The 23,979-nt window shown below is 55.2% G+C and overlaps 1 protein-coding gene across 2 annotated transcripts; it reads right to left on the reverse strand.

Annotated features, from left to right (window-relative positions):
- Nucleotides 1-4,869: 4,869 nt before the first annotated feature.
- EFNA3 (ephrin A3) lies at nt 4,870-13,655 on the reverse strand. Of its 2 annotated transcripts, XM_055584080.1 has the most exons (6): nt 13,457-13,655; nt 7,006-7,319; nt 6,480-6,545; nt 6,216-6,293; nt 5,913-6,001; nt 4,870-5,076 (listed from the first exon to the last, which is right to left on the reverse strand). In XM_055584080.1, the coding sequence occupies exons 1-6, from the start codon at nt 13,582-13,584 to the stop codon at nt 5,005-5,007; spliced, it is 747 nt and encodes a 248-aa protein (XP_055440055.1). In that variant the 5' UTR covers nt 13,585-13,655; the 3' UTR covers nt 4,870-5,004. The 2 variants fall into 2 exon arrangements, with proteins under 2 accessions (XP_055440055.1, XP_055440057.1); XM_055584082.1 differs by having other exon boundaries at nt 4,935-6,001.
- Nucleotides 13,656-23,979: the final 10,324 nt, after the last annotated feature.

Genomic DNA, 23,979 nt, shown 5'->3' on the forward strand with positions numbered 1-23,979 from the left:
AAGTATGGTAACAGCCCCCTAATTACCCATGGCCAGATGCTGTGGTGAAAGCCAAGAGTGTGATGCTGGCCTTCTGGAGGAGGGGCCGCATCTGCCCCTCCTCTCTTCAGCCTCTGTGGAAACCGGAGCCCAGGCCTCCCGGCTCACATCTCAGGTCACTGGCTCTGCCTGCAGCTGCTCTTCCTGCTCTGGACCAATGGTGTCCCGGCTGGCTTGGCCCTAGCACATCTGGGCTGTTTCTCTTTGTCAGCATCACGCTTGCCAGTAGGACATCCAGGATGAGCTACCCAGCCTGTGGGTCCCCAGCACTTCCCACCTCTGTCCCTCCTGCTAGCCCTCACCCCTACATAGCTCATGTCCTTCATTCATCCCTGTGACCCCCATCCAGGTCATATCTCCTGGTCCTAGCTCATGTCCCTCCATTTCAACCTCTGCCCCAGCCCAGCCCATGTCACCACCACATCTACCCCGTGACCTGTGTCCTCCCACTCAGCCCATGCTCCTGGGTTTGCCAACTGGGCAGAACAGGGAGGATCAGGGAGACCACGGAAGGTTTCAGAGCTGAGTAGCTCTAAGCTGGACAGGTGTGGACGGGGCCCAAGTCCTCTTTCAACCCCAAAGCTTCTAGAACTGAAGGGAGGGAGAGAAGGGGGTCAAGGGTCAGAGAAATTCTGAGAAGGAAGATGGGTGGGGAGGTCTCCACCCTGTCCCAGGCTCCAAAACATGCTGAGCCCAAAGCACCCCCCAGGGCAGCCCTCAGGCCCCCCTCAAGAGCCAACACCCACCCTTGCAGGCCCCCAACCCCGGGGACAAGGCTTTGAGCCCAGCCTGGATTGTCAATGGCCCTGCTGACCTCACATCCAGAAGGGGAGGATGTGGCTGGCTCTCTAACCTCACTCCTCCAGCCAAAATCTGTGTAGAGTTGTTAGTTGTGGCTGCTGTTTCTCACCCTGGGGAGGGTAGGAAGGAAAGGATGTGTGAGCGTCTGTCTGTCCATGTCCTGGGATGCCCCTTTGAGGACCCTCTGGGAATCCTGGCGTGTGCTGATACAACCCCTCTTGAGGCCTGTGTGGAGGCGACCAGAACCAGACATCAAGGGAGAGAGGACCCTGCCAGGGCGGGGGGTGGGGGTGGGGTGCCCTGCCATCTGGAGCTGGCTTTGCCAGTCTAAAGCCAGCACAGCTCACTAAATTGAACTTCCCTGGCCTTAGGGCCCTGTTTTTTGGGGGTGTGGACAGGACTCCAGCAGTATGTCAGGTCCTGGGGGCACCATCTGGTAGCCATGAGTAGAATTTAGGGGCATCCCAGGTGCCGGGGGGTGGCAGCAGGAAGGAAGTGTCTTAGCCTGGCTTCCCCGTGCCCTGCTGCGTCCTTTCCCTTCCCCCCAGTATCCTGCTCAGTCCTGTAGCCCAGCTGTGCATATGGTTCTGCGCATCCCTTTCCTGCTTTATCTTATCCATCAGCAGGTATTGAGTCTGGATCGTAGGCCCCTTTCCTGCCTGCCTGCCACCCCTGCTCTCACTCTCACCTCCAGCCTTTGCTTTCAGGCTGGCCCACCATGGGCTTCATCTCACCTCGGCCTGGGCCAGGAAGTGCTGGGCTATGCAGATCTTTGGGCCCCAAGGCAGAGGCCCAGCAGGCTCAGGGTCATGGTATCTGTGTATCTAAGTGCTGAGTCCTCACCCTACTCCCTCTTACATGTTCTGGAAACTAAAGCCTTGCCTGAAGGGTATCCCAGCAGCATCCCAGAGCTTCCTGAAGCCCCAGCCTGGGGGAAAATGAAGAGATATTGATGTGTGTGGTGCTTCCTCCTTAATCCCTGCCTGTGGGGATTTAGGAGGTTTCAAAGACTGGGCTGCAATTCCTGGGAAGATGCAGATCTTCTCTTCTGGGACATCACAATCTGGTAGGAAAAATGGGGGCTCAGGACACCTGAGTTTCAGTCCTGGGTCTGCCGTGGATATCGAAGTGACTGTGGGCAACTCACTTGCTCTCTCAGAGCCTCGGTTTTAATGTATGTAAAATGTGGGCTTCTGATTGGCTCCTCCAGTCCGGGTCTGAGTTCCTTTGATGTCTTTCCCCAAGAACTCTGAGTGACTTTGGTGGATGAGGTGGCAGGAGGCAATCAGGATTTGTGGGGAAGGGCTCCGGGTGGTGGTTCAGGGTCCAATGTTCAGAGCACAGTGACAGGCAGATCCCCTTTAAATGCTAACCTTGAGGGACATGGCCTCTTAGACCCTCAAGTTTTCTCATCTGTGCTATTGGTTGAGCAAGACTTCCAAAGGCGTGGTGCCCGCAATGCGTGTGAAGCAATGGGCAGGGAGCCGGGCCCATAGTAGGTACTGAGTGAATGAAAGCTGGCTTGGTCTAGCTCCTGCTCCACTGACTGGCCTTTTTACAGCCTTCCCATTCTTAGACCTTTTTTTTTTAAATTTAACTTTTATTTATTTACTTGACTGCTCCGGGTCTTAGTTGCAGCACGTGGGATCTTGAGTTGTGGCATGCAGGATTTGGTACTTCAACTAGGGATCGAACCTGGGCCCCCTGCGTTGGGAACACACTAACCACTGGACCACCAGGCAAGTCCCCCCATTCTTGGATTTTTTTAAACCCACTAGGCCCTCCTCATCCCAAGCTGGCCAGCTCCTGCCCCATGTGGCCCTGGGGTTGGAGGGAGCCTGCAGCCTGGGGCCCACAGCTGCGGCTCCTTTATGGGACAAACCCGTTCTCCTCAGCCTTCAAGGTCCTCTAGACTGCCCAGTAGGGCCCCAGCTCTGTGTATCTCCTTCTCCTGTGTCCCCGGGGTAGGGTGTGGTTTTTCCTCCGGGTTCCTGTAGCCTCCTGGCATTTACCAGTGTAACACCTGATTGTATGTTCATATGTGTGTGTGTTACTAATTCCTCTTCACCTATCATCACACACATATAACCCATGATGAATTATGATCCTGAGGCTAAAAACTGTGTCTTCTTTGTATCCTCAGTCCCCAGGATAGGGCCTAGCACTCAGCAGGTACCAATAAATGTCTACTGAATCCATGAACAACTGGATCGATGAGCCTAACTTTTCAAGTCTTGTCTTCACATTGGGAGCCTCAGACTACTGCGCTGACCTTCCCTGGTCCTTTCCCCACCTGCCCTCCCACCCCCATTCCCGCAGCTCTGCTGGTGGAAAATCTACCCACTCTCCAGGGTCCAGTTGAAATTCCATTTCCTGGGTTGTATGAGTACAGAGGGGGAGAAGACACAGTCCCTGCTGCCCGGAGAGTCACAATGTAGCTGGTAAGAGCCACAGGACACACAGGAGTGCTTACCCAAGACCAACCTGCCCACACAGTGCCCTGGTTGGGATGGAGTCACAGCTAGGCAATGAAGAAAAAGGCACCACTCTCAGGCCAGGGAGCTTGGCTGGGCAAGGGCTGCCTGGATAGATTTTAGCCCCTATCAGCAACCCCTCAGTGCCCTCCCAAAGTGCCCACCTGAACAACCCTGACCTCACCTGGCTTGGGAGGGGCTATGACCTTTGACTGCTTCCACCATGGTCCCATCTTTTTTTATTATTATTATTCGGCCACACCATACAGCATGTGGGATCCTATTTCCCTGAACAGGGATTGAACTCATGCCTCCTGCATTGGAATGCAGATTCTTATGCAATGGAATACATTCCCTGGACTGCCAGGGAAGGCCCTGTCCCAGCTTTCACCTTGTGTCCCCTCACTCTCCTGATGGACGCAGGGGGCTGTAGTTATATGCGGCTCCAGCACCAGCAAACTCTCTGCCTTTTGGCCATAATGTTTTCTGCTTGTTTTTGTTGTTTAATATTTATTTCTTTATTTTTGGCTGCGCTGGGACTTCATTGCTGCATGCAGGCTTTCTCTAGTTGCAATGAGAGGGGGCTACTCTCTAGTCATGTGCGGGCTTTTCATTGCAGTGGCTTCTCTTGTTTGCAGAGCATGGACTCTATAGAGTGCGGGCTCAATAGTTGTCTCACATGGGTTCAGTTGCCCCATGGCACATGGAATCTTCCCGGACCATAGATCTAACCCATATCCCCTGCATTGGCAGGTGGATTCTTAACCACTGGACCACCAGGGAAGTCCAGCCATAACTTTTTAAACGGAAAAAAAAATTGCAAAGGATTATAAAGGAAACCAATTATATTGAAACACAGTTATAAAACATCTACATTTTTTGATATAGTAATATATATGCTTCTTTATTAACACATTAAAAACAAGATCTAACAACTACGGTTATTTCAAAGTAGTGATGAGAGTAAATGATATTTTGCGATATCCTCAAAAACTATAACACATTCTGAACACATCTGTGATTTCTGTTGGTTACAAAGTCACAGGCACTCTTAAAACTACTGTGGCTTATTGCCCGTACATAGGAGAATGGTAAATTTCAGTTACAGGTGAGTAAAAGTAAAGATATAATCTTTTCCTATCTAGTTTCACAACCCCCTGAAATCCATAGACCCCAGTCAAGAACTTCTGGTTACAGAATAGAATGGAAAGGAAAGGAGAAAACCATCATCATTGAGCCTTATATTCCCTCTGCCATTTAATCTTTACACCAATCCTGTGAGAGATGTATTATAACTAGATTTTCTGATGAGATACTTGCGGCTCAGAGAGGTTGAGTGTGTTGCCCAAAGTCATCCAGGCCCTGCTCAGAAGCCTTTATTGCTCCTCCACACAGAGGTGTCTCCTTAGGGGAGATGAGCTACACAGCAAGATATTCAGTTGACCCTTTGGCCCTAGAGTCCTGTCTCCTCCCCAGGCCTTGTGACCTGTGGGGTTTATTTAACCAGTGTACAGACGAGTGATGGCCCCTGGAAATCACACACACTCAGTTATTTTTATCTCCAGTTTATTTTTTTTAGACTAAGAGCAGAGTATGAAAGTCACAGCCAAAGCACTTGAAAAAGGCCCAGGAGGATGGGTGGGGACCACAGAGGATGGGCAGGGCAAGGTCCTGGGAGCTGGGCCCCGGCTCAGGGCTGGAGGGGAGGGGGCATTGTTGTCTCACGGTCTCCAAAAGTGTCTGTGCGTTGCATAGGTCCTGTCTTCACAGAAGACAAAAGAGGGGCCAGGGGGTCCCCCGGGGGGGGGGGCTAACCTGGTGGGGAAAGGGTCTGAAGCTGGAGGGGGAAGTCAAGGAAGGTCAGGGGGTTAAGGAGGGGGAGGGACTCTGTCCGTCTGTACATTATATATAGATATATAGAGTCTGTACATGCCTGCCTGGCACCCCAATGCCCACCCCTTGTCACCCTTGTCCACTGTCGGCGGCCCCCCGCAGTGGTGTCTGCTTGTAAACTTGGATTCAACCAAACCACAATCCTGGGAGTGGAAGTGGGAGGAGGACGTGCTTATTGCTGTAAACAGGGGAGGGGCAGCAGGTGGTGCCACCCCCTCACCCATCTAGTCCCCTCCCTGTGTTCTGGCCCTGGAAGAGAGTGACTGGGGGTGTCTCCCACACTTCGATTTGCTCTCTCTGGGGCACATTTGTCTCTCGGGGGTGGGGGGGAGAAAGGGGGAGGGCACCAGGGGTCACAGAAAGGTACCAGGGGGCAGGGAGTCCTGAGCACCGCCCTTTACAGCTCCCGGGTTTGGTACCAAACATTACCAGAGCCACAAGGCCACTTGGGACCCGTGGCTGTCCCTGTACCTGGTCCACTACAGTGCCCTACTTGGTGGAGAGGGGACAGGAGGGGTGAGCACAGATGTATGCTGCAGACCCCACTTCCAGCCGTCAGAGGAGGGGTCTAGGCCCCACGGCTAGGCTTCCCTGGAGAGGCCAAAGGCTCCCTGCTCTGTCCCAGCCCCGCCCCATCTCTCCCCTCCAAGGGAGGGGGCAGAGCTAGGAGGCCAAGAGTGTCATCAGGAAGAAGGCGATGCCCACCGCCAGGGGCAGATGTTCCCGCTTGGGGCTGGTACCGCTGATGCTCTTCTCAAGCTTGGGCACCTGGGGGTTCTCTCCCTCAAAGTCTTCTGTGGATAGATGAAGAGACAGACTGGTGAGAGCCGGGCTGCGCGCTGGGGCGGGAACACGCGGCAGCGGTAGCAGCAGTGGAGCGGGGGACGTGAGCACCACAGGGGTGGTAAGGATCGGTGCCCCCGGGGGAAAGACATGCAAGAGGAGCAGGCACCAGGGAGGGGGCTGCGGTTCCAGCAGTGGCCACCAGAGGGCGCTGCGCAGACTCACCCAGCACGTTGATCTTCACATGGGGGCCCATGGTGAACTGGGGGAGAGTGGGGACCGGCTTCTCCCCGGAGTGCGATGCTGCGGGGTGGGGTGCGGGTGGGGAGAGAGGAGGGGAGAGTCAGGGCCAGGATCCCCTCCCCCTGCTACAGCTGGGGCGCGAGTCCCCCTCGCCTGTGCCCTCCACCTCCACCCCCAGGAAGCCAGGGGAGCCCCAAAGCAGGGGAGCCAAGGATGGGGTCGCGGCTGGGAGCCGATTATACTCACTGGAGGCGCAGCAGACGAACACCTTCATCCTCAGACACTTCCAGTGCAGGTTGTGGGTGGGCGTGGCTGGGGAGGAGACTGGGCCTGAGTCGCTTTTTCTCCAGATGTTCTACCCCGTGCCCTCCTCGCTCAGAAACTCTCCTCACTCCCTCCAGACTGCCCCTCTTGCGCAGTGTCCTTCAGTACCTCCTCCACCCTTTGGGCATTGGTCGTGGTGGCTCTGCCGTTAGCCTAGAAGCTCCTGGGGTCCTATCCCTCAATAAACTGAACCCTGAGGTCCCGCCTCCGAAATGCCCCTCACAGAAACAGTGACTCTGTGACCTTTGGGAATGCCACTAGACCTCTTTTCTTAGCCTCACGACCCTGAGCTGGAACCCTGAGGGCCCCAGCTCCCACGCCTCATCTCGGGGTATCACTTGGAGCGACAGAGACCTAGTGCCAGCAGCGCGGGCCGGGCCCCGGCCCCTCGGGACTCCACCCTCGGCACTTAGGCCCCGCCCCGGCCCGCCTCCAGGCCGTCACTTACAGATGTAGTAGTACTCGTGGCCGGCGTGGAACTCGTAGCCCAGAGAGAAGGCGCTGTAGCGCTGGAACTTCTCCGAGAACTTGATGGGGCTGTGGGGGGCGTGCGGTCGGTTGCACTCCCAGCGCTTGGAGCCTTGGCTGGCGTTGCAGGTGCGGTAGCCGTCCCGGCTCACCATATACAGCACGTACTGCTCCGCCCCGCCTCCGGGCCCTGGCCCCGCCCCGGGGCCCACCCCTGAGCTGTTGTAGTGCGGGCAGTAAATATCCAGATAATCGTTCACGTTCACCTGCACCGTGTAGCCCTCTCGCCGCAGGCTGTGGGGGAAGGAAGCGGATCAGAGAGAAGAAACCCAAAGCCAACCCGCTTTCCACCTCACCTCTCCGCAGACCTTCCCTAGGGTCCTTAGAGTCTCCAGGCTTTCCTTCTGAGCTTCCTCTACTCTCAGTCCCTTTCTCGATCCCCAGGGCCCTAGTGCCTCCAATCCCCGCACTCTTTCCAGGCCCACTCCTGGTTCTGCCCTTCTCCTGGTAGCCACCAGAGGGTAGCAGAGACGCAGGGAAGCCCGGCCGGCCTCCAAAGGAAAAGAGGCGGGGGAGAAGGGTGGAGGGAAGAAGGGAACGTATGCTTTGGTTACCACAGAAACGGCGCAGGTCCCAGTGACTCTCAGACCCAGGCCCGGATTTCCTCCGTCCATTCCCCATAATTCACTAGTGGGGAGGAGGGATAGAAGGAATGGAAGTGCGAAAGTGGGAGGGATCCCTTGGAGGGATGCGCACCCTCCATCGCCTCTCCCAGCATGCTTTCCTGATGCTGCCAGTCCACCCCCATGGCGAGTCAGACAAGACCTGCCCTCACAGACATATGTATGCAGGCTTCATGCATATACATGCACAAGTTCTGTGGCACACACACAAATATGTCCACCGCCCACTCACAGGCAGCGTACACATAGAAAAACTAGGTGATATGTGTGCCGGACTGGCATGCCAGTATTGGTTGACCCAGCAATCTTCAGCTCTTTCCCTGCCCTTCCTATACAGACACACACACTGGCACATGCTCTCTCTACAGTATGACTAGTCTCTGTACCTTGAGTCTCACTGACCTCCACCCTGAGGGTATGGACAATTAGGTCTCCAATAATGTGACACACCAGGACTTCCCTGGTGGCTCAGATGGTAAAAAATCTGCCTACAGTGTAGGAGAGCCAGGTTTGATCCCTGGGTTGGGAAGATCCCCTGGAGAAGGGACTGGCTACCCAGCCCACTATTCTTGCCTGGAGAATTCCATGGACAGAGGAGCCTGGTAGGCTACAGTCTATAGGTTGCAAAAAGTCCGACACGACTGAGCGACTAACACATATACCAATGTGACACAACAGATTAGGGAGCTAAGGGACTCAACACCAAGGCTCCATGTGGTGTCATGCCAAAACTGGTATCTCTATACCCCTCTCTCCTCAACCTGACACTAACTCCCCCTTAATGATGCTGAACAAAGTAGTGGGCATAGTGCCCAGACAAGATGGCTGTGCCTCTTACTTCCCTGATCCTTCTATGCGCAGAGAAGCAGATGCTGGGTCCCTTGTAATCCCCACCTGCCTTGCTAGTTATCATCAAAGTGTTGGTCTTAATGCTCTCTCGATGGTGGTATTGAGTGGTGTGGGGATGGGAGAAACATCTGAATGGAGAAAGAAACTCAGAGAAGTAGGCAGGAGTTTCCCCTAATTTTCTTTGCGTAGGAATGCACACATCTTGGCAGTGAGAGGGGCGTATAGTGGACACAGGAAGGCATGGGATACTTGGCAAAATGTCAAACCACTGGGGTCTCTGGTTCCTGGGAACTCCCTGAGGGGAGAGACTCGCTCCCCTTGTCACCAGGCACCTCCCAGTTCCACAAACAGTAATTAGATCCATTAGGGAAGTGAGCTTGGAGGCCTTTGGATGGGGTGGGGCCTTGAGGGTCCCTCCCCACCTCACCTTACATCCTTGGCCTTGCCTGTGCCACCCCCTCCCCAAACACTCCCTTTCAAGCCAAGCAGTAAGGAAGACAGGTAAGAGCTGGTGTTTAGGCACCCCAGTAAGAATGGGCTCAGCCTCCTTGAGTCATCAAGAATGCCACCAGCCCCACTCGGTTCCCATGGGAGTGATGGGTCACTCTGGCTCCTCCCTGGCCCTGGCACCCAGGTGGGCAGGAGTCTCGGCCTGGGGCACTGGGAGCAGGAAAACGGGTTAGACCAGGCCTAGCTCCCAGCTGCCACCCCAGCTTTACCTCTCTATCCACAAGCTCCAAGTCTACTGTTCCTCGCCCACAGGCTTTGAGGAGGGGACCCCCAGTGCCAGACCTGGAGCCACTGCACAGCACTCGAGGCCTCTGTCCTTGAGCCTCACTGGGTTTCCAGCCCTGAAGCAGTGTCTCACTAGGGCACTGCGTAGTTTCCCTGCAACACACCCTGGGCTGAGTGGCATGAATCGCCCCTGAAACGCCCCTACCCTCCCTGCTGGGCATGTGGGAGAAAGAACTGCTGGGGGAATGACTGTGCCCAGTTGGTAGGTGGTGGACAGGGGGCAAAAGGCTGGCTGCCAGGAGAACCCAGCCACAACTCCTGGGAGACCTGAGGTGTCTGCTTGGCTTGGGCGCTTTAATTGAATCTGTCATCCTCCCAGTTTTGGCAGTAAAGAGGGAGGTGCCGCTAGGCCCCGGCTTAGCTTCACAGCTAACCCCTCCTTCAGGGCCGCGCCTCTCTAACCTCGAGCCACACCCCGCCCCACCCCGCCCCCGCGGGAGAGGCGGGCAGGCTGGGCTCTGGGGACTGGGAGGTGCCTGCCCCTTCAAACAGTTCTCTACTCTTCCTCACTTCATCTCCTACTAGCCTCCCACTTCCCTCGCAGAAAGGCGAGGGTCAACACACCTCACCTGGAGGGGTGCCCCCTCACCCCGGCTTTCGCCGCCCCGGGTGCACATTCCGACCCCTCTCTTTCACTCCTTCAATGCCCTGTCTGCCCGAGCCTCGTGGGGTGGGCGGCGGGGGAACCGGGAAGGAGCAAACCTCTCCCCCCGGGGCAATTAGGGGCTGGTAAACAGGGTGTCTAACAAGACCAGGGAGTAAGGAAAGGATCCCAAGAGATCCTGAACTTGTTAAATCCCTGCCCCCCACCTCTAAACGCCAAGATGCAGAGCTACGGAAGTGGAGGAGGGAAAAAGACACCGGACCCCTGTTCTCCTTCCCTCTAGCGCGCGCCCCCGAGGCTGCGCGCCACTCACCCCAGCAGGCGAAGCCGGACCACGTGTGCGCGGCGTGGGGTCCGCGCGCCCGGGCTGGGATGGGTGGTTGGCGAGAACGCTCGCGGGGCGGCGCGTGCACGCTGACACCCCGCACCCCTCCGGCGCCCTGTGCCTCCGCGCCCCACCGGACTGGGTCTCGCCAGCTTGGGATTCGGCTCCGGGCTTCTCCGGCCGGCGTCGGGTAGGAGAAAATCAGCGCGCCCCACATCCCCGCCCCTCCTCCCTGCGACAGCGGCGGCGGCGGCGGCGGCGAAGGTTTATTGATCTGCAGCGGCGGAGAAGCGCGAGAGACCCGCCGAAAGCGAGACACACAGAAATGGAGTGAGAGGGAGACGCACACCGAGAGGGGGGATGAACAGGAAACTGGATTCACCGAGAGGTGAAAGGGAGTGAGGCAGTGAGAAAGAGAGGAATCCAGAAACCGAGAAAGAGATATTAGAATGAGACGGGAGAGAGGCTTGGAGAAAGGGAGAGCCATAGAGGCCGCTCCAGAGAGGCCCACAGACAGCAAAGACGGAGACAGGGACGCAAAGGAGAGAGAGTATGAGGGACAGGGAGCCGGTTCGGGGCAGAGACTCGGTGACAGGAAGAAAAGAGAGAGGAAGACCAACAGGGACGTAGTAGAGCCTCAATAAATATTTGTTGAATGAATGTATGAATGAAAGAGAGATAAGCAACAGAAACATTTAAGAGATAAAGAGACAGGTAGGGAGACAGCTAGAGAAAGATATTCTGACGCTTTTTGAGATTGGGGCGAATGCCAGCACCCTTGGACAGTTCTGCAAAGAAATGAAGCACAGACCTGGGCGCTTCCATTTGGCCACTGGCCGGTCCCGCCCTCCGCCATTCAGTTCCGGGCTCATGGGACCCCTCGACCTCACACTCTCATGCTTTCTTCCAGTAAGGTTCCCCCATGCTCGGTTTCTGGGCCAGACTGGGAACAGGTCTCCTCTATTCCAGAGGACCAAACGGAGGGACTGAGTGCGGGATAGGGGCAGGATCACGGTCGCTGTGCAGGGTACTGCCCCCAGGTCTGTCAAAGAGGCCACCGCACGTGTCCCACCAGTACCCTCCCACGTGACCCCCAGGAGGCGGGGTCGCAAGACCCTCTTCACGTGACCCCAGGGGGCAGAGACCCTTGGCACGTGATGGGGGGTGGGAGCCAGGAGCCCAGCTCACGTGACCGGAGGGAGGGGACACGGGAGCCTGTGGCTCGGCCCGGCCCCGCCCCCAGCTCCCTGGCCCTCTCCACTCCCGGCTCCGGAGCACGTCGCTCTCACGATTTATGGGGCCGCGGCTGCCGCAGTGAGGGAGCCGGGGAGCCCGGGCGCAGCGGCAACAAAGGCGGAGGAAGCGAGGCGGGGGCGGCGGCGGCCTCCCGGCCCGGTACGCGCCCCCTCTCATTTCTACCGGTCCAGACCTGCGGAGGAGCAGGGAAGACAGAAAGGAGGCTCTCGGAACCTGGGCTCCCCCACCCCCTCCCAGGGCTTTCACCTGCGCCCAGGTGTATGCGGGGGAGGGGAACCTGATCAACAACATCCCCCCTTCAGCCCTATCCCCGCCATTCCCGCATCCCCTGGCTCCGGCTTATCCTAAGAACGTGAGGGCGCCCTGACAGTGGTGGGGAACCCGGAGCCCCTCACCTGCGTGCTCTCCACTCCCTGCCAGACTCTAGCGGGGCGGGGGGCGGACGTGTGAGTCTGGGGGAGGGAACGAGCTAGATAGAGAAGGGGAGTCAGCCCCTAGCGGCCCCCGGAGTTCTCCGAGTCCCGCTGGGGGGGGGGGGAGGGGCCGTATCCCCACCCCCGAGGTTTCCATGGGAAGCGAGAGGGGGGCGTCGTTGCCTCATCCCCACCCCCAGTCTGACACTCCGGGCGCGAGGAGGGAGAGAGGGGGAGGCGCAGAGCCCCAAACAACAAAGAGCAGGAGCCGCGAGCGGCAGCCCCTCCCCCGGGAGGTTGGGGGTCGCGGCCGCCCGGCCCTCTGGACCCCTCTCGAGGGGCCTCGCCATTTGCTCCCGAGTCGCCCCCTGGGATGGGGAGCCAGAGACAGTGCGCCGCCGCCGCCTGGGCAGGTGTGACAGTGACCCCCGTGTCCCCAGGGATCCCCCCAACACACAGACACACACGGAGGCGGCAGGGGTGATACACACAGCGGCTCGGCGGGGAGGAGAAGACAAGGGCAGCAAGGACTGAGCAGAATGAGAAACTGGCCCCGCAGCCGGCACCCAGCCGCCGCTCCACACACCCCGGGAAACCACACGGCCGCCCTGACGGCCGCCCTGACACCCGCCCAGACCGCAGCGGCGCCGACAGCCACCCTAGCCCAGACGCGGCCGGCCACGCGGACAGCGACCATAGCCCCCTCCTCGACCCGTCGCCCGCTCCCACCCCCCAGACGATCGCCGACGCAGACACACAAATCACACACTCAGACACACACGCACACTGACAGCCGCGCACGCTCGCTCACACTTGGAGCCACACGCTGTCCCCAGCCCGGGTGTGTGTGTGTGACACGCCGACATCTCCTTGCCTTCCTCCCTTTCGCCGGTACCCCACGTTCCTATCCTATCCAAGCGGCACCTCCAGAACCCCCCAACTTGGCGACCCAGCCCCAGCTCATCCCAGCCCCGCTTATCTATACAACCAGGGCAATCCATTCACCTTCCTTCTGAGGAGGTGCTCGCCCGGACTCCTTGCCTCAGCTTTGGACCCCACTTGTTAAAGCAGGAGTCATGCCTAGAACCCCTAGAAACGCTCGCCACTGAAAACAGGTCATCCCCGGGCTCCCCAAGTGCGGCGGCCTATCCCCAGCATGCTGGTGCTCCCAAACCCCAGGCCGGCCGAAGGGGATGAAGATGGGGGAACTGTCGAGTGGGGGGTAAGCTATTCCAGAGGCGGGTGTGGAGAGAAGCCAAGGTGGGGTGGGGTGTTCCCAAGCAGCCTCCTCCGCTCGGCCCAAGCCCTGGTTACTCTACCTTAACAGCCTCTTTCAGATACCCGCTGAGTTTCATAGACGCCCACATAGTGTGTCCCCCTCTCCCTCGCCTTATAGCCCCCAACTGTGGTTTCCCAGGACTGCCACCCCAGGTTCCCCCAGGACTTCCCAGGCCTCCCCCTCTCACTGACGCGGGACGCATGGGCTCCCTGGGCCCCCGACTCACTGCTGGTTGGAGCTGTTCCAGTACACCGCATGCCGGTTTCCCAGCGCCCCCCCGGGCCCCTGGGCCAGCAGCGGCAGCAGCGGCACGGGCACGAGCAGCAGCAGCAGCAGCAGTGGAGCCGCCGCCATCCCCGGAGCCGCCGCCGCCGCCGCCCCCCGACTGAGCCCCGCGCTCCCGGCTTCTCGCTTCCCAGCTCCCTGCTGCTGCCGCCGCCGCCGGCCCCCGAGCCTTAGGCCACGCCCCCAGCCCTTCCCTCCGCCCTCCCGGGCGCGCCCCCAAGGCCCCGCCCCTGGCGCGCTCCCGTCAGGCCCCGCCCCGCTCGGGCCCGGAGCGCGCGCGGCGCGTGGGAGGTGAGAACCGTGCTACCCCCTCGGGAACAACCCGAGCGCTCCTCGCCTCTCCCTCGTAGGTTTAATTTGCTATCGCCGGTCCCGTATCTTCTGCTCCCCAGTCTGGATAAGAAGGCTAGGGAGGCCAAGACAGGGATCTCAATCTCTTGTCAACATTCATTTCTGGGATGGGAGACTTGAGAAGAAGCTTGGGGTCCAGGATCCTTTAATAAGTAAAACTAGACCTCCCTCCTTTCTGAACAGTCAGGTCCTCTGCGCCCTTCACATCCCTCTTCCCACGTGCGTGAGGAGCCAGATGGGGTCTAGAGGGTGGCTGAGAAGCCCTTAGCTGCCACCAAGGACCTTACCGATGTTGCTCTGAATCCCCTAGCTGGGCAGGAGGCTTGTTTTTCTTGGCTATAGTGTAGAGGAGTTCGGCCGGAGAGTGTCGAGGCTGGGTGCTGGGAGGGCCTTCAGCAGTCCAGGGCCCAAGGCAGAGGAAGGACTGAGGAGAGTCAGTTCAGTTCAGTTCAGTCGCTCAGTCGTGTGCTCAGTCGTGTCCAACTCTTTGCGACCCCATGAATCGCAGCACGCCAGGCCTCCCTGTCCATCACCAACTCCCGGAGTTCACCCAGACTCACGTCCATCGAGTCAGTGATGCCATCCAGCCATCTCATCCTCTGTCGTCCCCTTCTCCTCCTGCCCCTAATCCCTCCCAGCATCAGAGTCTTTTCCAATGAGTCAACTCTTCGCATGAGGTGGCCAAAGTACTGGAGTTTCAGCTTTAGCATCATTCCTTCCAGAGAAATCCCAGGGCTGATCTCCTTCAGAATGGAGTGGTTGGATCTCCTTGCAGTCCAAGGGACTCTCAAGAGTCTTCTTCAACACCACAGTTCAAAAGCATCAATTCTTCGGCACTCAGCCTTCTTACAGTCCAACTCTCACATCCATAAGTGACCACAGGAAAAACCATAGCCTTGACTAGACGAATCTTTGTTGGCAAAGTAATGTCTCTGCTTTTGAATATGCTATCTAGGTCGGTCATAACTTTCCTTCCAAGGAGTAAGCGTCTTTTAATTTCATGGCTGCAGTCACCATCTGCAGTGGTTTTGGAGCCCCAAAAAATAAAGTCTGACACTGTTTCCACTGTTTCCCCATCTATTTCCCATGAAGTGGTGGGACCGGATGCCATGATCTTCATTTTCTGAATGTTGAGCTTTAAGCCAACTTTTCCACTCTCCACTTTCACTTTCATCAAGAGGCTTTTGAGTTCCTCTTCACTTTCTGCCATAAGGGTGGTGTCATCTGCATATCTGAGGTTATTGAGATTTCTCCTGGTAATCTTGATTCCAGCTTGTGTTTCTTCCAGCCCAGAGTTTCTCATGATGTACTCTGCATAGAAGTTAAATAAACAGGGTGACAATATACAGCCTTGACGTACTCCTTTTCATATTTGGAACCAGTCTGTTGTTCCATGTCCAGTTCTAACTGTTGCTTCCTGACCTGCATACAAATTTCTCAAAAGGCAGGTCAGGTGGTCTGGTATTCCCATCTCTTTCAGAATTTTCCACAGTTTATTGTGATCCACACAGTCCAACACTTTGGCATAGTCAATAAAGCAGAAATAGATGTTTTTCTGGAACTCTCTTGCTTTTTCCATGATTCAGCAGATGTTGGCAATTTGATCTCTGGTTCCTCTGCCTTTTCTAAAACCAGCTTGAACATCCGGAAGTTCACGGTTCACATATTGCTGAAGCCTGGCTTGGAGAATTTTGAGCATTACTTTACTAGCGTGTGAGATGAGTGCAGTTGTGCGGTCGTTTGAGCATTCTTTGGCATTGCCTTTCTTTGGGATTGGAATGAAAACTGACCTTTTCCAGTTCGGTGGCCACTGCTGAGTTTTCCAAATTTGCTGGCATATTGAGTGCAGCAATTTCACAGCATCATCTTTCAGGATTTGAAAGAGCTCAACTGGAATTCCATCACCTCCTCTAGCTTTGTTTGTAGTGGTGCTTTCTAAGGCCCACTTGACTTCACATTCCAGGATGTCTGGCTCTAGATCAGTGATCACACCATTGTGATTATCTAGGTCGTGAAGATCTTTTTTGTACAGTTCTTCTGTGTATTCTTGCCATTTCTTCTTAATATCTTGCTTCTGTTAGGTCCAATATGCCAGCAAATTTGGAAAACTCAGCAGTGGCCACAGGACCGGAAAAGGTCAGTTTTCATTCCAATCCCAAAGAAAGGCAATGCCAAAGAATGCTCAAACGACCGCACAACTGCACTCATCTCACACGCTAGTAAAGTAATGCTCAAAATTCTCCAAGCCAGGCTTCAGCAATATGTGAACCGTGAACTTCCGGATGTTCAAGCTGGTTTTAGAAAAGGCAGAGGAACCAGAGATCAAATTGCCAACATCTGCTGAATCATGGAAAAAGCAAGAGAGTTCCAGAAAAACATCTATTTCTGCTTTATTGACTATGCCAAAGTGTTGGACTGTGTGGATCACAATAAACTGTGGAAAATTCTGAAAGAGATGGGAATACCAGACCACCTGACCTGCCTTTTGAGAAATTTGTATGCAGGTCAGGAAGCAACAGTTAGAACTGGACATGGAACAACAGACTGGTTCCAAATACGAAAAGGAGTACGTCAAGGCTGTATATTGTCACCCTGTTTATTTAACTTCTATGCAGAGTACATCATGAGAAACTCTGGGCTGGAAGAAACACAAGCTGGAATCAAGATTGCCAGGAGAAATCTCAATAACCTCAGATATGCAGATGACACCACCCTTATGGCAGAAAGTGAAGAGGAACTCAAAAGCCTCTTGATGAAAGTGAAAGTGGAGAGTGAAAAAGTTGGCTTAAAGCTCAACATTCAGAAAATGAAGATCATGGCATCCGGTCCTGGGACACTGACAAAGGATGCTTCACTCACTCTCAACCAGAGACCCCTCCCAGCGCAGCCAGTGGCGTCCCTAGGCAGTCTCACTCCTACTCACACAGACGTTGAGAGTGCGTACAGGCAGAGTACCCTGTACTCCAGTTCTCATCACAGTCATTGTCCTCACAGTGACACCCAAGCACAGACATTATATCCACACATTCAGAAGAGGCACAGACACTCAGAAGCAGAGAACATTGAAACACAGGCATTTGACACAGCCATATAGACACACAGATGACCCTTCAGAGACATACAAGTATAGGTACCAGTAGGTACCTAGAGATCGGTAGAAACACAGAGATTCAGGACACAGAGACAATGGAGCACACACATAGTGATACACACAAGCCCATGCACACCCTCTGACATACACACAATTCTGCACTCTCCTCTTCTCTCTTGTCCTATGAATTAGAAATTCAGGGAAAGAAAAATCTAAAATCTAGAAAGTGTTAGTCACTCAGTTGTGTCCGACTCTCTGTGACCCCCGCCAGGCTCCTCTGTCCATGTGATTCTCCAGACAAGAATACCAGAATGGGTGGCCATCTCTCTCCAGGGAATCTTCCTGACCCAGGGATCGAACCCTGGTCTCCCACATTGTAGGTAGATTCTTTACCATCTGAGCCACCTGGGAAACCCCAGAGATTGAGGGAAAGGGTCTCAAATCCAGACCTAGGGATTGTCTACCCCTCATCTCCTTTTGTTGGGGAGGCTCAGATTAAGAGTGATCAGGAGGACCAGGTCTCAGCCCAGACTCTCAGAACCCAGTCCAACCACCTGAGCCCAGGGTTGCAGGAATGATGTGCTTTTCTTCTTACTGTAGGACAGAGGACATACAAGCACCCTTTATCTGCTTATTGTTGGCAGGACAAGGGTCCTGACCACAATTTGGCCTCAGATGCTGGGTTTTGGGGGAGGGGCAGTACCATCCAGAAAAAGCCCTGTGCCTAGCTGCTGTCAGGAGAGAGCAGGCTGTGTCCTCCCTGGGCTCTTCTCCACCCCCAGGAGATCTCCTCTCCCTTCTCAGGAGCCAGAAAATAAATTAGGCCCCTTGAGGTGGGAATGGGGGACATTGCAAACAGCTCTCCCTCCCCTCAGACACCTCAGCCCGAGGGAGATTTGTTTCACCCAAATGATGCTGACCTGCCTACTCCAGGTGCCACGCATTGCAGCCTCCTCCCCGCCTACCCACATTCCTATTCTGCAGAAGAAGCCTCTCTCTGTAGGTCCCACAGTTGGCAGAGAGGCTGCCCGTATTCATAGGGAGTGGGAGCTTGCTGGTTTGGCCTAGGACTTTAAATTCCATTTTAGAAGCCCTGTTTATAGAATCTGGGTCCCACTTAAGGATTTGGGCTCTTTTCCATAGGGCTCAGATACTCCTCTTTAGAATCTAGCACACTCCCTCCCAGCCCCCCAATAATAACTGAGCTCTCTTCTCTAGAATTTGGAGCCCTCTCTTCTGGATTTAAGCAGCTCTCTCTATGGGGTCTAAACCTCTGGCTTTTAAGTTCTGAGACACTCTTTAAAGAGCCTAGGCCTCTGACCATGGGATCTGGTGCTCTCTCTATCTAGGCCTCTAAATCAGCTGCTGGCTGATTTGGGTTTTTGTGTGAATTAGCAAAACCACCCCTCTCTGCAGACCCAGTCCTTAGGGTGCATCTCTTGGCAAGTGGTACCTTTGTGCAAAAACAAAGGTGCCGCTCCTCTCAGTGAGAAGTGGCCCCATGTGTCTCCCCATCTTAGTGAGGGAGCTTGGACTGATCGTCTCTACTACTCATTGTGGGGCTCCTTTGTGTCAAGAACAAACAGCACACCCATAATGTGGCAGTTCTGAATATCGGATATGTGCTTCCAGCTTTAATTCTTAGGCCTGTTGATAGGCCTCTATTCATGGGGTCTGGGCTTCTCTAGGGATGGGGTCTCTGTGTATAAGATCTGGGCCACTGTCTACAAGCTGGGATCTGATCTGAAGCTTATGCCTCTTTATGTGACATCTGGGTCATTGAAGAACCCAGGCCTCCATCAATGGGGCGTAGGGCCTCTGTTTATAACTGTGACTCAAATCTTTCCTGTGACCCACAATAAGATGTATAGTTTGCATTTGCCATACAGCAAACACACACACATTCACATATAATTGAAACAACAAGTTTCGTGAAACAATACTTAGCCTTATTACAGAGGCTGCACTCTGATATTTTTCTTCTGTTCTACTCTTAAAAAAACAAAAATATGAAGCTCGTTCAGCCCCAGAAAATTGATTTCTTGATTGTATCACCCCTAATGGGTTACAGTCCACAGTTTGAAATGCTCTAAGGCCTGGGCCATGACTGCCACCTCTATGTTGGCTGGGGGCCTCTGTGAAAGCCGAGGTTTTCTCCATGGGGCTGATCCTCTCTCTCTAGAGCCTTGGGCCACTTTCTCCTCTTCTGCAGGCTCTGCCTCCATTTCCCTCTGCCCTCAGCTTGCCCGTACACTGCTGGCTGCCATGTTCTCTCCAGGGGCACTGAGCTCAGGCCCCTGGGGGTTCTCTGAACGTGGTGCCTCACCCCGTGCACCCCCTTGCCCCCTGGGGCCAAGGAAGCAGGGAGCTGAACAGGTCGGGGGCAGAGGAAGTACTCAGGCTGTGTGGCCCAGGGCGGCTCCTGGGACACCGGGTGGCAACCACAGAGCCAAGATATGTTCAATAAATCATGGAGGCTAGGGCCTGGGGGAGGGGGAGGCCAGGAGGAAAGGGGGGCCGTGGATAAATAATTCATTAAACAAACAAACAAGGAGCCTGTAAGAGGGAGGATGGGGCACGCGTGTGAGCAGGAGAGGCAGCCGCCGGCTCCAGACATGAAATATTCACAGGTTCCACACCTTGCTTAGGGCCCATGTGCGTGTCCTGGTGCAGGCAGCCTGTTGGCATGGTCCTAACATGGGACCCTGGGTGCCAGCAAGGAGGGTGATGTATGTGTCTTGTGACTTCCAAGTGTGATGTGTGCGTCAGCATGGCTACATGGTTCTCTAATGCCCTTGAGTTGACGTGGAACAACACGCATGACTGAGAGTGGGGAACTTGGTGCACAGGACCCAGGAAGCTAGGATTCAGGGCTTGATGGGTGGGGTCAGAGCATCATAACCTCTGATGCTAGTTATGCCCTGACCCCTCAGATGAGTCCAGCAAGTAAGAACCCTGAAATGGAAAGGCATCTCTGGGGTGTTACACTGGAGGTTTAAGTGCGTCCTCTGAATGTTCTTATTTCTAGAAAAGCTGAGAGGGAGGCAGTTGGGCTTGGCAGTTAACAGGATGGGATTGGGTTCAAATTCCACTTCCACCATTCACAGGCTGTGCTGGTCACCTTAGTTCTCTGAGACTGTTTCCTTATCTGTAAACTGGGGATAATAATACCCTTCCTTGAAGAGCTGGTTGTTATGAGGATAAAGATCCATGCCTGGGAAACATTGGATACATAATTTAGGACCCACAAGGTGCTTGATTGATGGAGACTGCATCATTATTATTATCCTGAGGTCTGCCAACCTAGACTAGCTCCAGACTCTTTTTTTCATCTTTCTTCCCAGCCATTTCCAAACTTCTCTAATAGCTGTCACAGTGGGAGAGGTGACCTTGGACTTGGGGAATAGTGATGGGATAGGAAAAGCTCAGACAGAATGAGGGGGAGTAGAAGTTACAGCCAAAGAGACATTCACATCCTTGAGAGTGTGAAAAGAGAGGTCCTTGACCTTCTCCTCAGACCTCAGAGCCTCTCTTTAGCCCCCAAAGCTCTCCTTCAATCCACAGTCTCCTCTTTCCTGCCACCAAAATTGAGCTTTCTAGTAAGTGGCTGCAAGGGGACAGAAGGAACTGGGATAGAGTCTCAGAGGAGCATTGCAGTCTCCTCACCCCACCCATCCCCAGGCCAGTCCCCACTGCCATAGCTCTAGCCTCTACCCTCTACCTACTGGTTGAGCATTTCCCTGGCAAAGATGGCTATGTCTGGGCAAAACCCAGAGAAGTGGCACCCCATAGTGGGTGGGGAGAATCCAGGCTGGAGAGAGTTGCAGAGGGCCAGGGTGGAGTACCTAGGGCCTCCTAGTAGGCCCTAGCATTCCCCAGCCCTCTCGTGTCCCCTGGAAAGGATCCGCTTCCAGTGGGAGAGAGCCAGCAGACAGGTCTGAGCTGGCCTGCTCCTCCACAGACAGAAGAAGAACAGGCTGGGGGAGGGGGCCTGAGATCTTGGTGGGGAGTGGTGGCTATAACCCCCACATCTAGGGGGAGCTGGGGCAGAAGGGACTGTGGCCTGGTCACAGCTTACCATAGCCTAGGGGCCAAGCCCTTGTCTCCCTTGGCTAGCCTGCTGCTACTTGGGGTGTCAAGGGTCTGGGCCCCCAGGTGGTGAAGGTGGTGCCTGCCCACCTCTTCCCAGAGAGCCAACCCTGGTTCTCCACTTCCCCTCCCCTGGGCTGGGCAGGTTCAGGCTAATCTGCGCCAGAGCTTCACGGCAAACATTGATCTGTAATAAAACCACAATGTGTGTTCGGGAGAAGGATTCCAGACACAGAAAAATCCAGACACACATACACACTCACACACATACACATGGATGCAAAACACAGCTCTGAGGAGTGCAGACACCAGCGGTCCTGAAAACACAGCTAAACATGGACCTCTACGCTGAATCAAAAGCATGATTAGCTCTACACTTCCCCTCCACGCCATAAACTTTGTCCTTCAAAACCCAAGCCTTCTCTGACAGTTCATTTTCCCTGTGTTCCCATAGCACATTCTGCACAGCTCCATAATGGCATTTGCACTTGGCATTGTAATTATTTGTTGGCCAGTTTTTTCTCCTCAAGTAATCTGAAGATTCCTTAAGGGAAGGGATCCTGACTTAGGCAAGTGTATATCCTCAGCAACTAGCACGAAGCCTGGTATTTAGTTAATAGGCATAGGTGAGGTGCTTAATAAATAATTGTTGAATTGATTAACAGAAGAATAGATGGATTCTGATAGTGAGACACCCATGCCGAGAATCCCTCAGAAGCACACAGCATAACTAAGTACATGCTACTCGGGCCTCTGGTCCTGCCTTCTTGTCTCCAGCTCCCCTGACCTTACTGCCTCTTAGCTTCCTCAAAGGCCCTCCTTTTCCCCTCTTTGCTCAGTGTGAGACCATGAATTTGAGTACCACCTGAGGGCTGGTAGGCAAGGTAAGGGTTAATGACACATCATTAGTGCTTAATTGGAGAAAGGAAGCTGCCCTGGCACCAGACAGGTGGGCAGGCCTGCCCCTCAGCTGGAAGCAGGCATCCCTAGTTCCAGCACCCTGCTGGGCACGTGGGTGATTTGGCCCTGGAGACCCTCAACTCAGCCCAGGGCACCTCCCCCAACCATTTGCTTTGCCAATGTAGTCTCCAGGCAGTACAGACCAGCCATCCCCATCTGTCACCAAACATCCAGAGGAAGAGGCAGACTTCTTATCCTTTCTCCTTTAGCTAGGCTGTGCCCTCTCCCTCCCCTGGAGAGACTGAAGGCTGGGAGCAGAGGTGGAGTAAGGAACTGGACCACTGAGAGGCAGATTAGAGAGCCAGTGAGGGAGAGATTTGGGATACAGACAAGCGACAGAGCTGGGGATGTGGAGATGTCTGCCCAATTTGACCTTAAATGAAGAGAATGCAAATGAGATGCAGACGATATGCAGATGAACGCGAAGATTTCAGAATTAACATTCCGGGTGGCGGGTGGCGTAAGCTCTGTACCCAGGACCCCCACGTTTTTGCCAATACTTCCCTCCTAACTTCCTCGGCTGAGTGAGTAAAAGGATCTCAAGAAAAATAAGAGCTTGGTTGGGCTACAACTGCACGACCTGGGAAACAGGGCTCCGCTCTCGCCTCCCCGCCCCCAACCCAAGCACCACCCAAGCTGCCATTGAAGCACAAGCAAAGACCACTCTCCAGGTTACGCTCGGACGCACCGTCGGTTGCTATGGGGACCCCCTCCACGTCCAGGCCTGAACCAATGGGCATCACCGCTGATGACCTCATGCCCCAGGCCCAAGGATTCTATTGGTTATTTGGAAGTCAGCGTGCCCCTCTCCAACTGCGTCACCGCTGGGGATCCCCCGACGACCCCAGCTGGTGTGGCCGACTGAAAGAAGAACGCGCTGGGAGCTCACAACTTGCCGAATGAATAAGGAAAGGAAGGAATTACTGAAAAGGAAGGAGAAAAAACGGTGGGGTTACTTAAAAAAGACCAAAACTTTAGGGTTTAGCCTCTGGTGAAAGACTTGTAACCCCAGAAAGTGGGGAGCAGGATCGAGGTCGGAGACTGGGGCCCTCAGGTTCTCGGAACAGCGACATAGCTTGATGCGAAGATGAAGGGTTTTTGCATCATTCTGGTGAGACTAGGGCAAGCCCAGCAAATTGAGGGCCCCACCCTCGGCCATCTAGCGCCGCTGAGTTTAGGGGAGATCGGTGACGCCTCAAAACCTGCAGATCTGCCGAGCCTCCTGGAACCACGCCCGGGAACACGCCTCGAGGACTTCTCATGGGTAGGGCCCAGTCCCGGAAGACCGCCCAGAGTCTTCGACCTGTCTAGGCCCCATGAGCGGACTTGGCCCTCGCTTTCCTTGGAGACGCGCCCCGCAACTGAATCAGTTATCCACACAAGGCCCAGGCTGGGCGGAAAGTGAGTGTAGGGAGGGGCTGGCTAGAGGCCTGCGGCCGGCGGGCCTGCGTCTCCCCCGCCGCCTCCTCTCCCTCCCCAGCCCAAGTGCGTGGCGGCCCAGGTGTCCACCCTCACACCTGCAGGGAGCTAGGAGCCGGCGAGGGCCTGCCTGTGTCTGTGCCAAGTGTGCGCGTCTGCCTGAGAGAGAGGGCGTGTGTCTTGAGTGTGGGGAAAGCCGGTTTGGCCCCGCGTCTCTTTCGCACATGCGTTATCAGCGGCGAGATCCGCGCGCCGGCTACAGGCTCGGGAGCGAGCGCGCCGGGCTTGGTCCGCGAAGGGAGGGTGTCTGCGGCCGCTGGGAGCAGGATGAGAAGCCCGCAGTCCTTAGTGCTGGTCTAACCAGTCATCCCCGGCCTGCGTCGCCTCTGGCTTCACTGGAGAGGGGCGGAGGTAGCAATACAGTCGGTTTCCACGGCGACAGATAGACACCTTCTGGTTGGCAGTAGAGACTGAACTCGAACACAGGACCGAAGACCGAGCCCATAGCTCAGGCCTCAGCTCAGACTTCACCCTCTTCCCTCTGGCCTCTCGCC

The sequence above is a fragment of the Bubalus kerabau genome, chromosome 6, assembly GCF_029407905.1.
Source record: "Bubalus kerabau isolate K-KA32 ecotype Philippines breed swamp buffalo chromosome 6, PCC_UOA_SB_1v2, whole genome shotgun sequence".
Classification (NCBI taxonomy): Eukaryota; Metazoa; Chordata; class Mammalia; order Artiodactyla; family Bovidae; genus Bubalus; species Bubalus kerabau.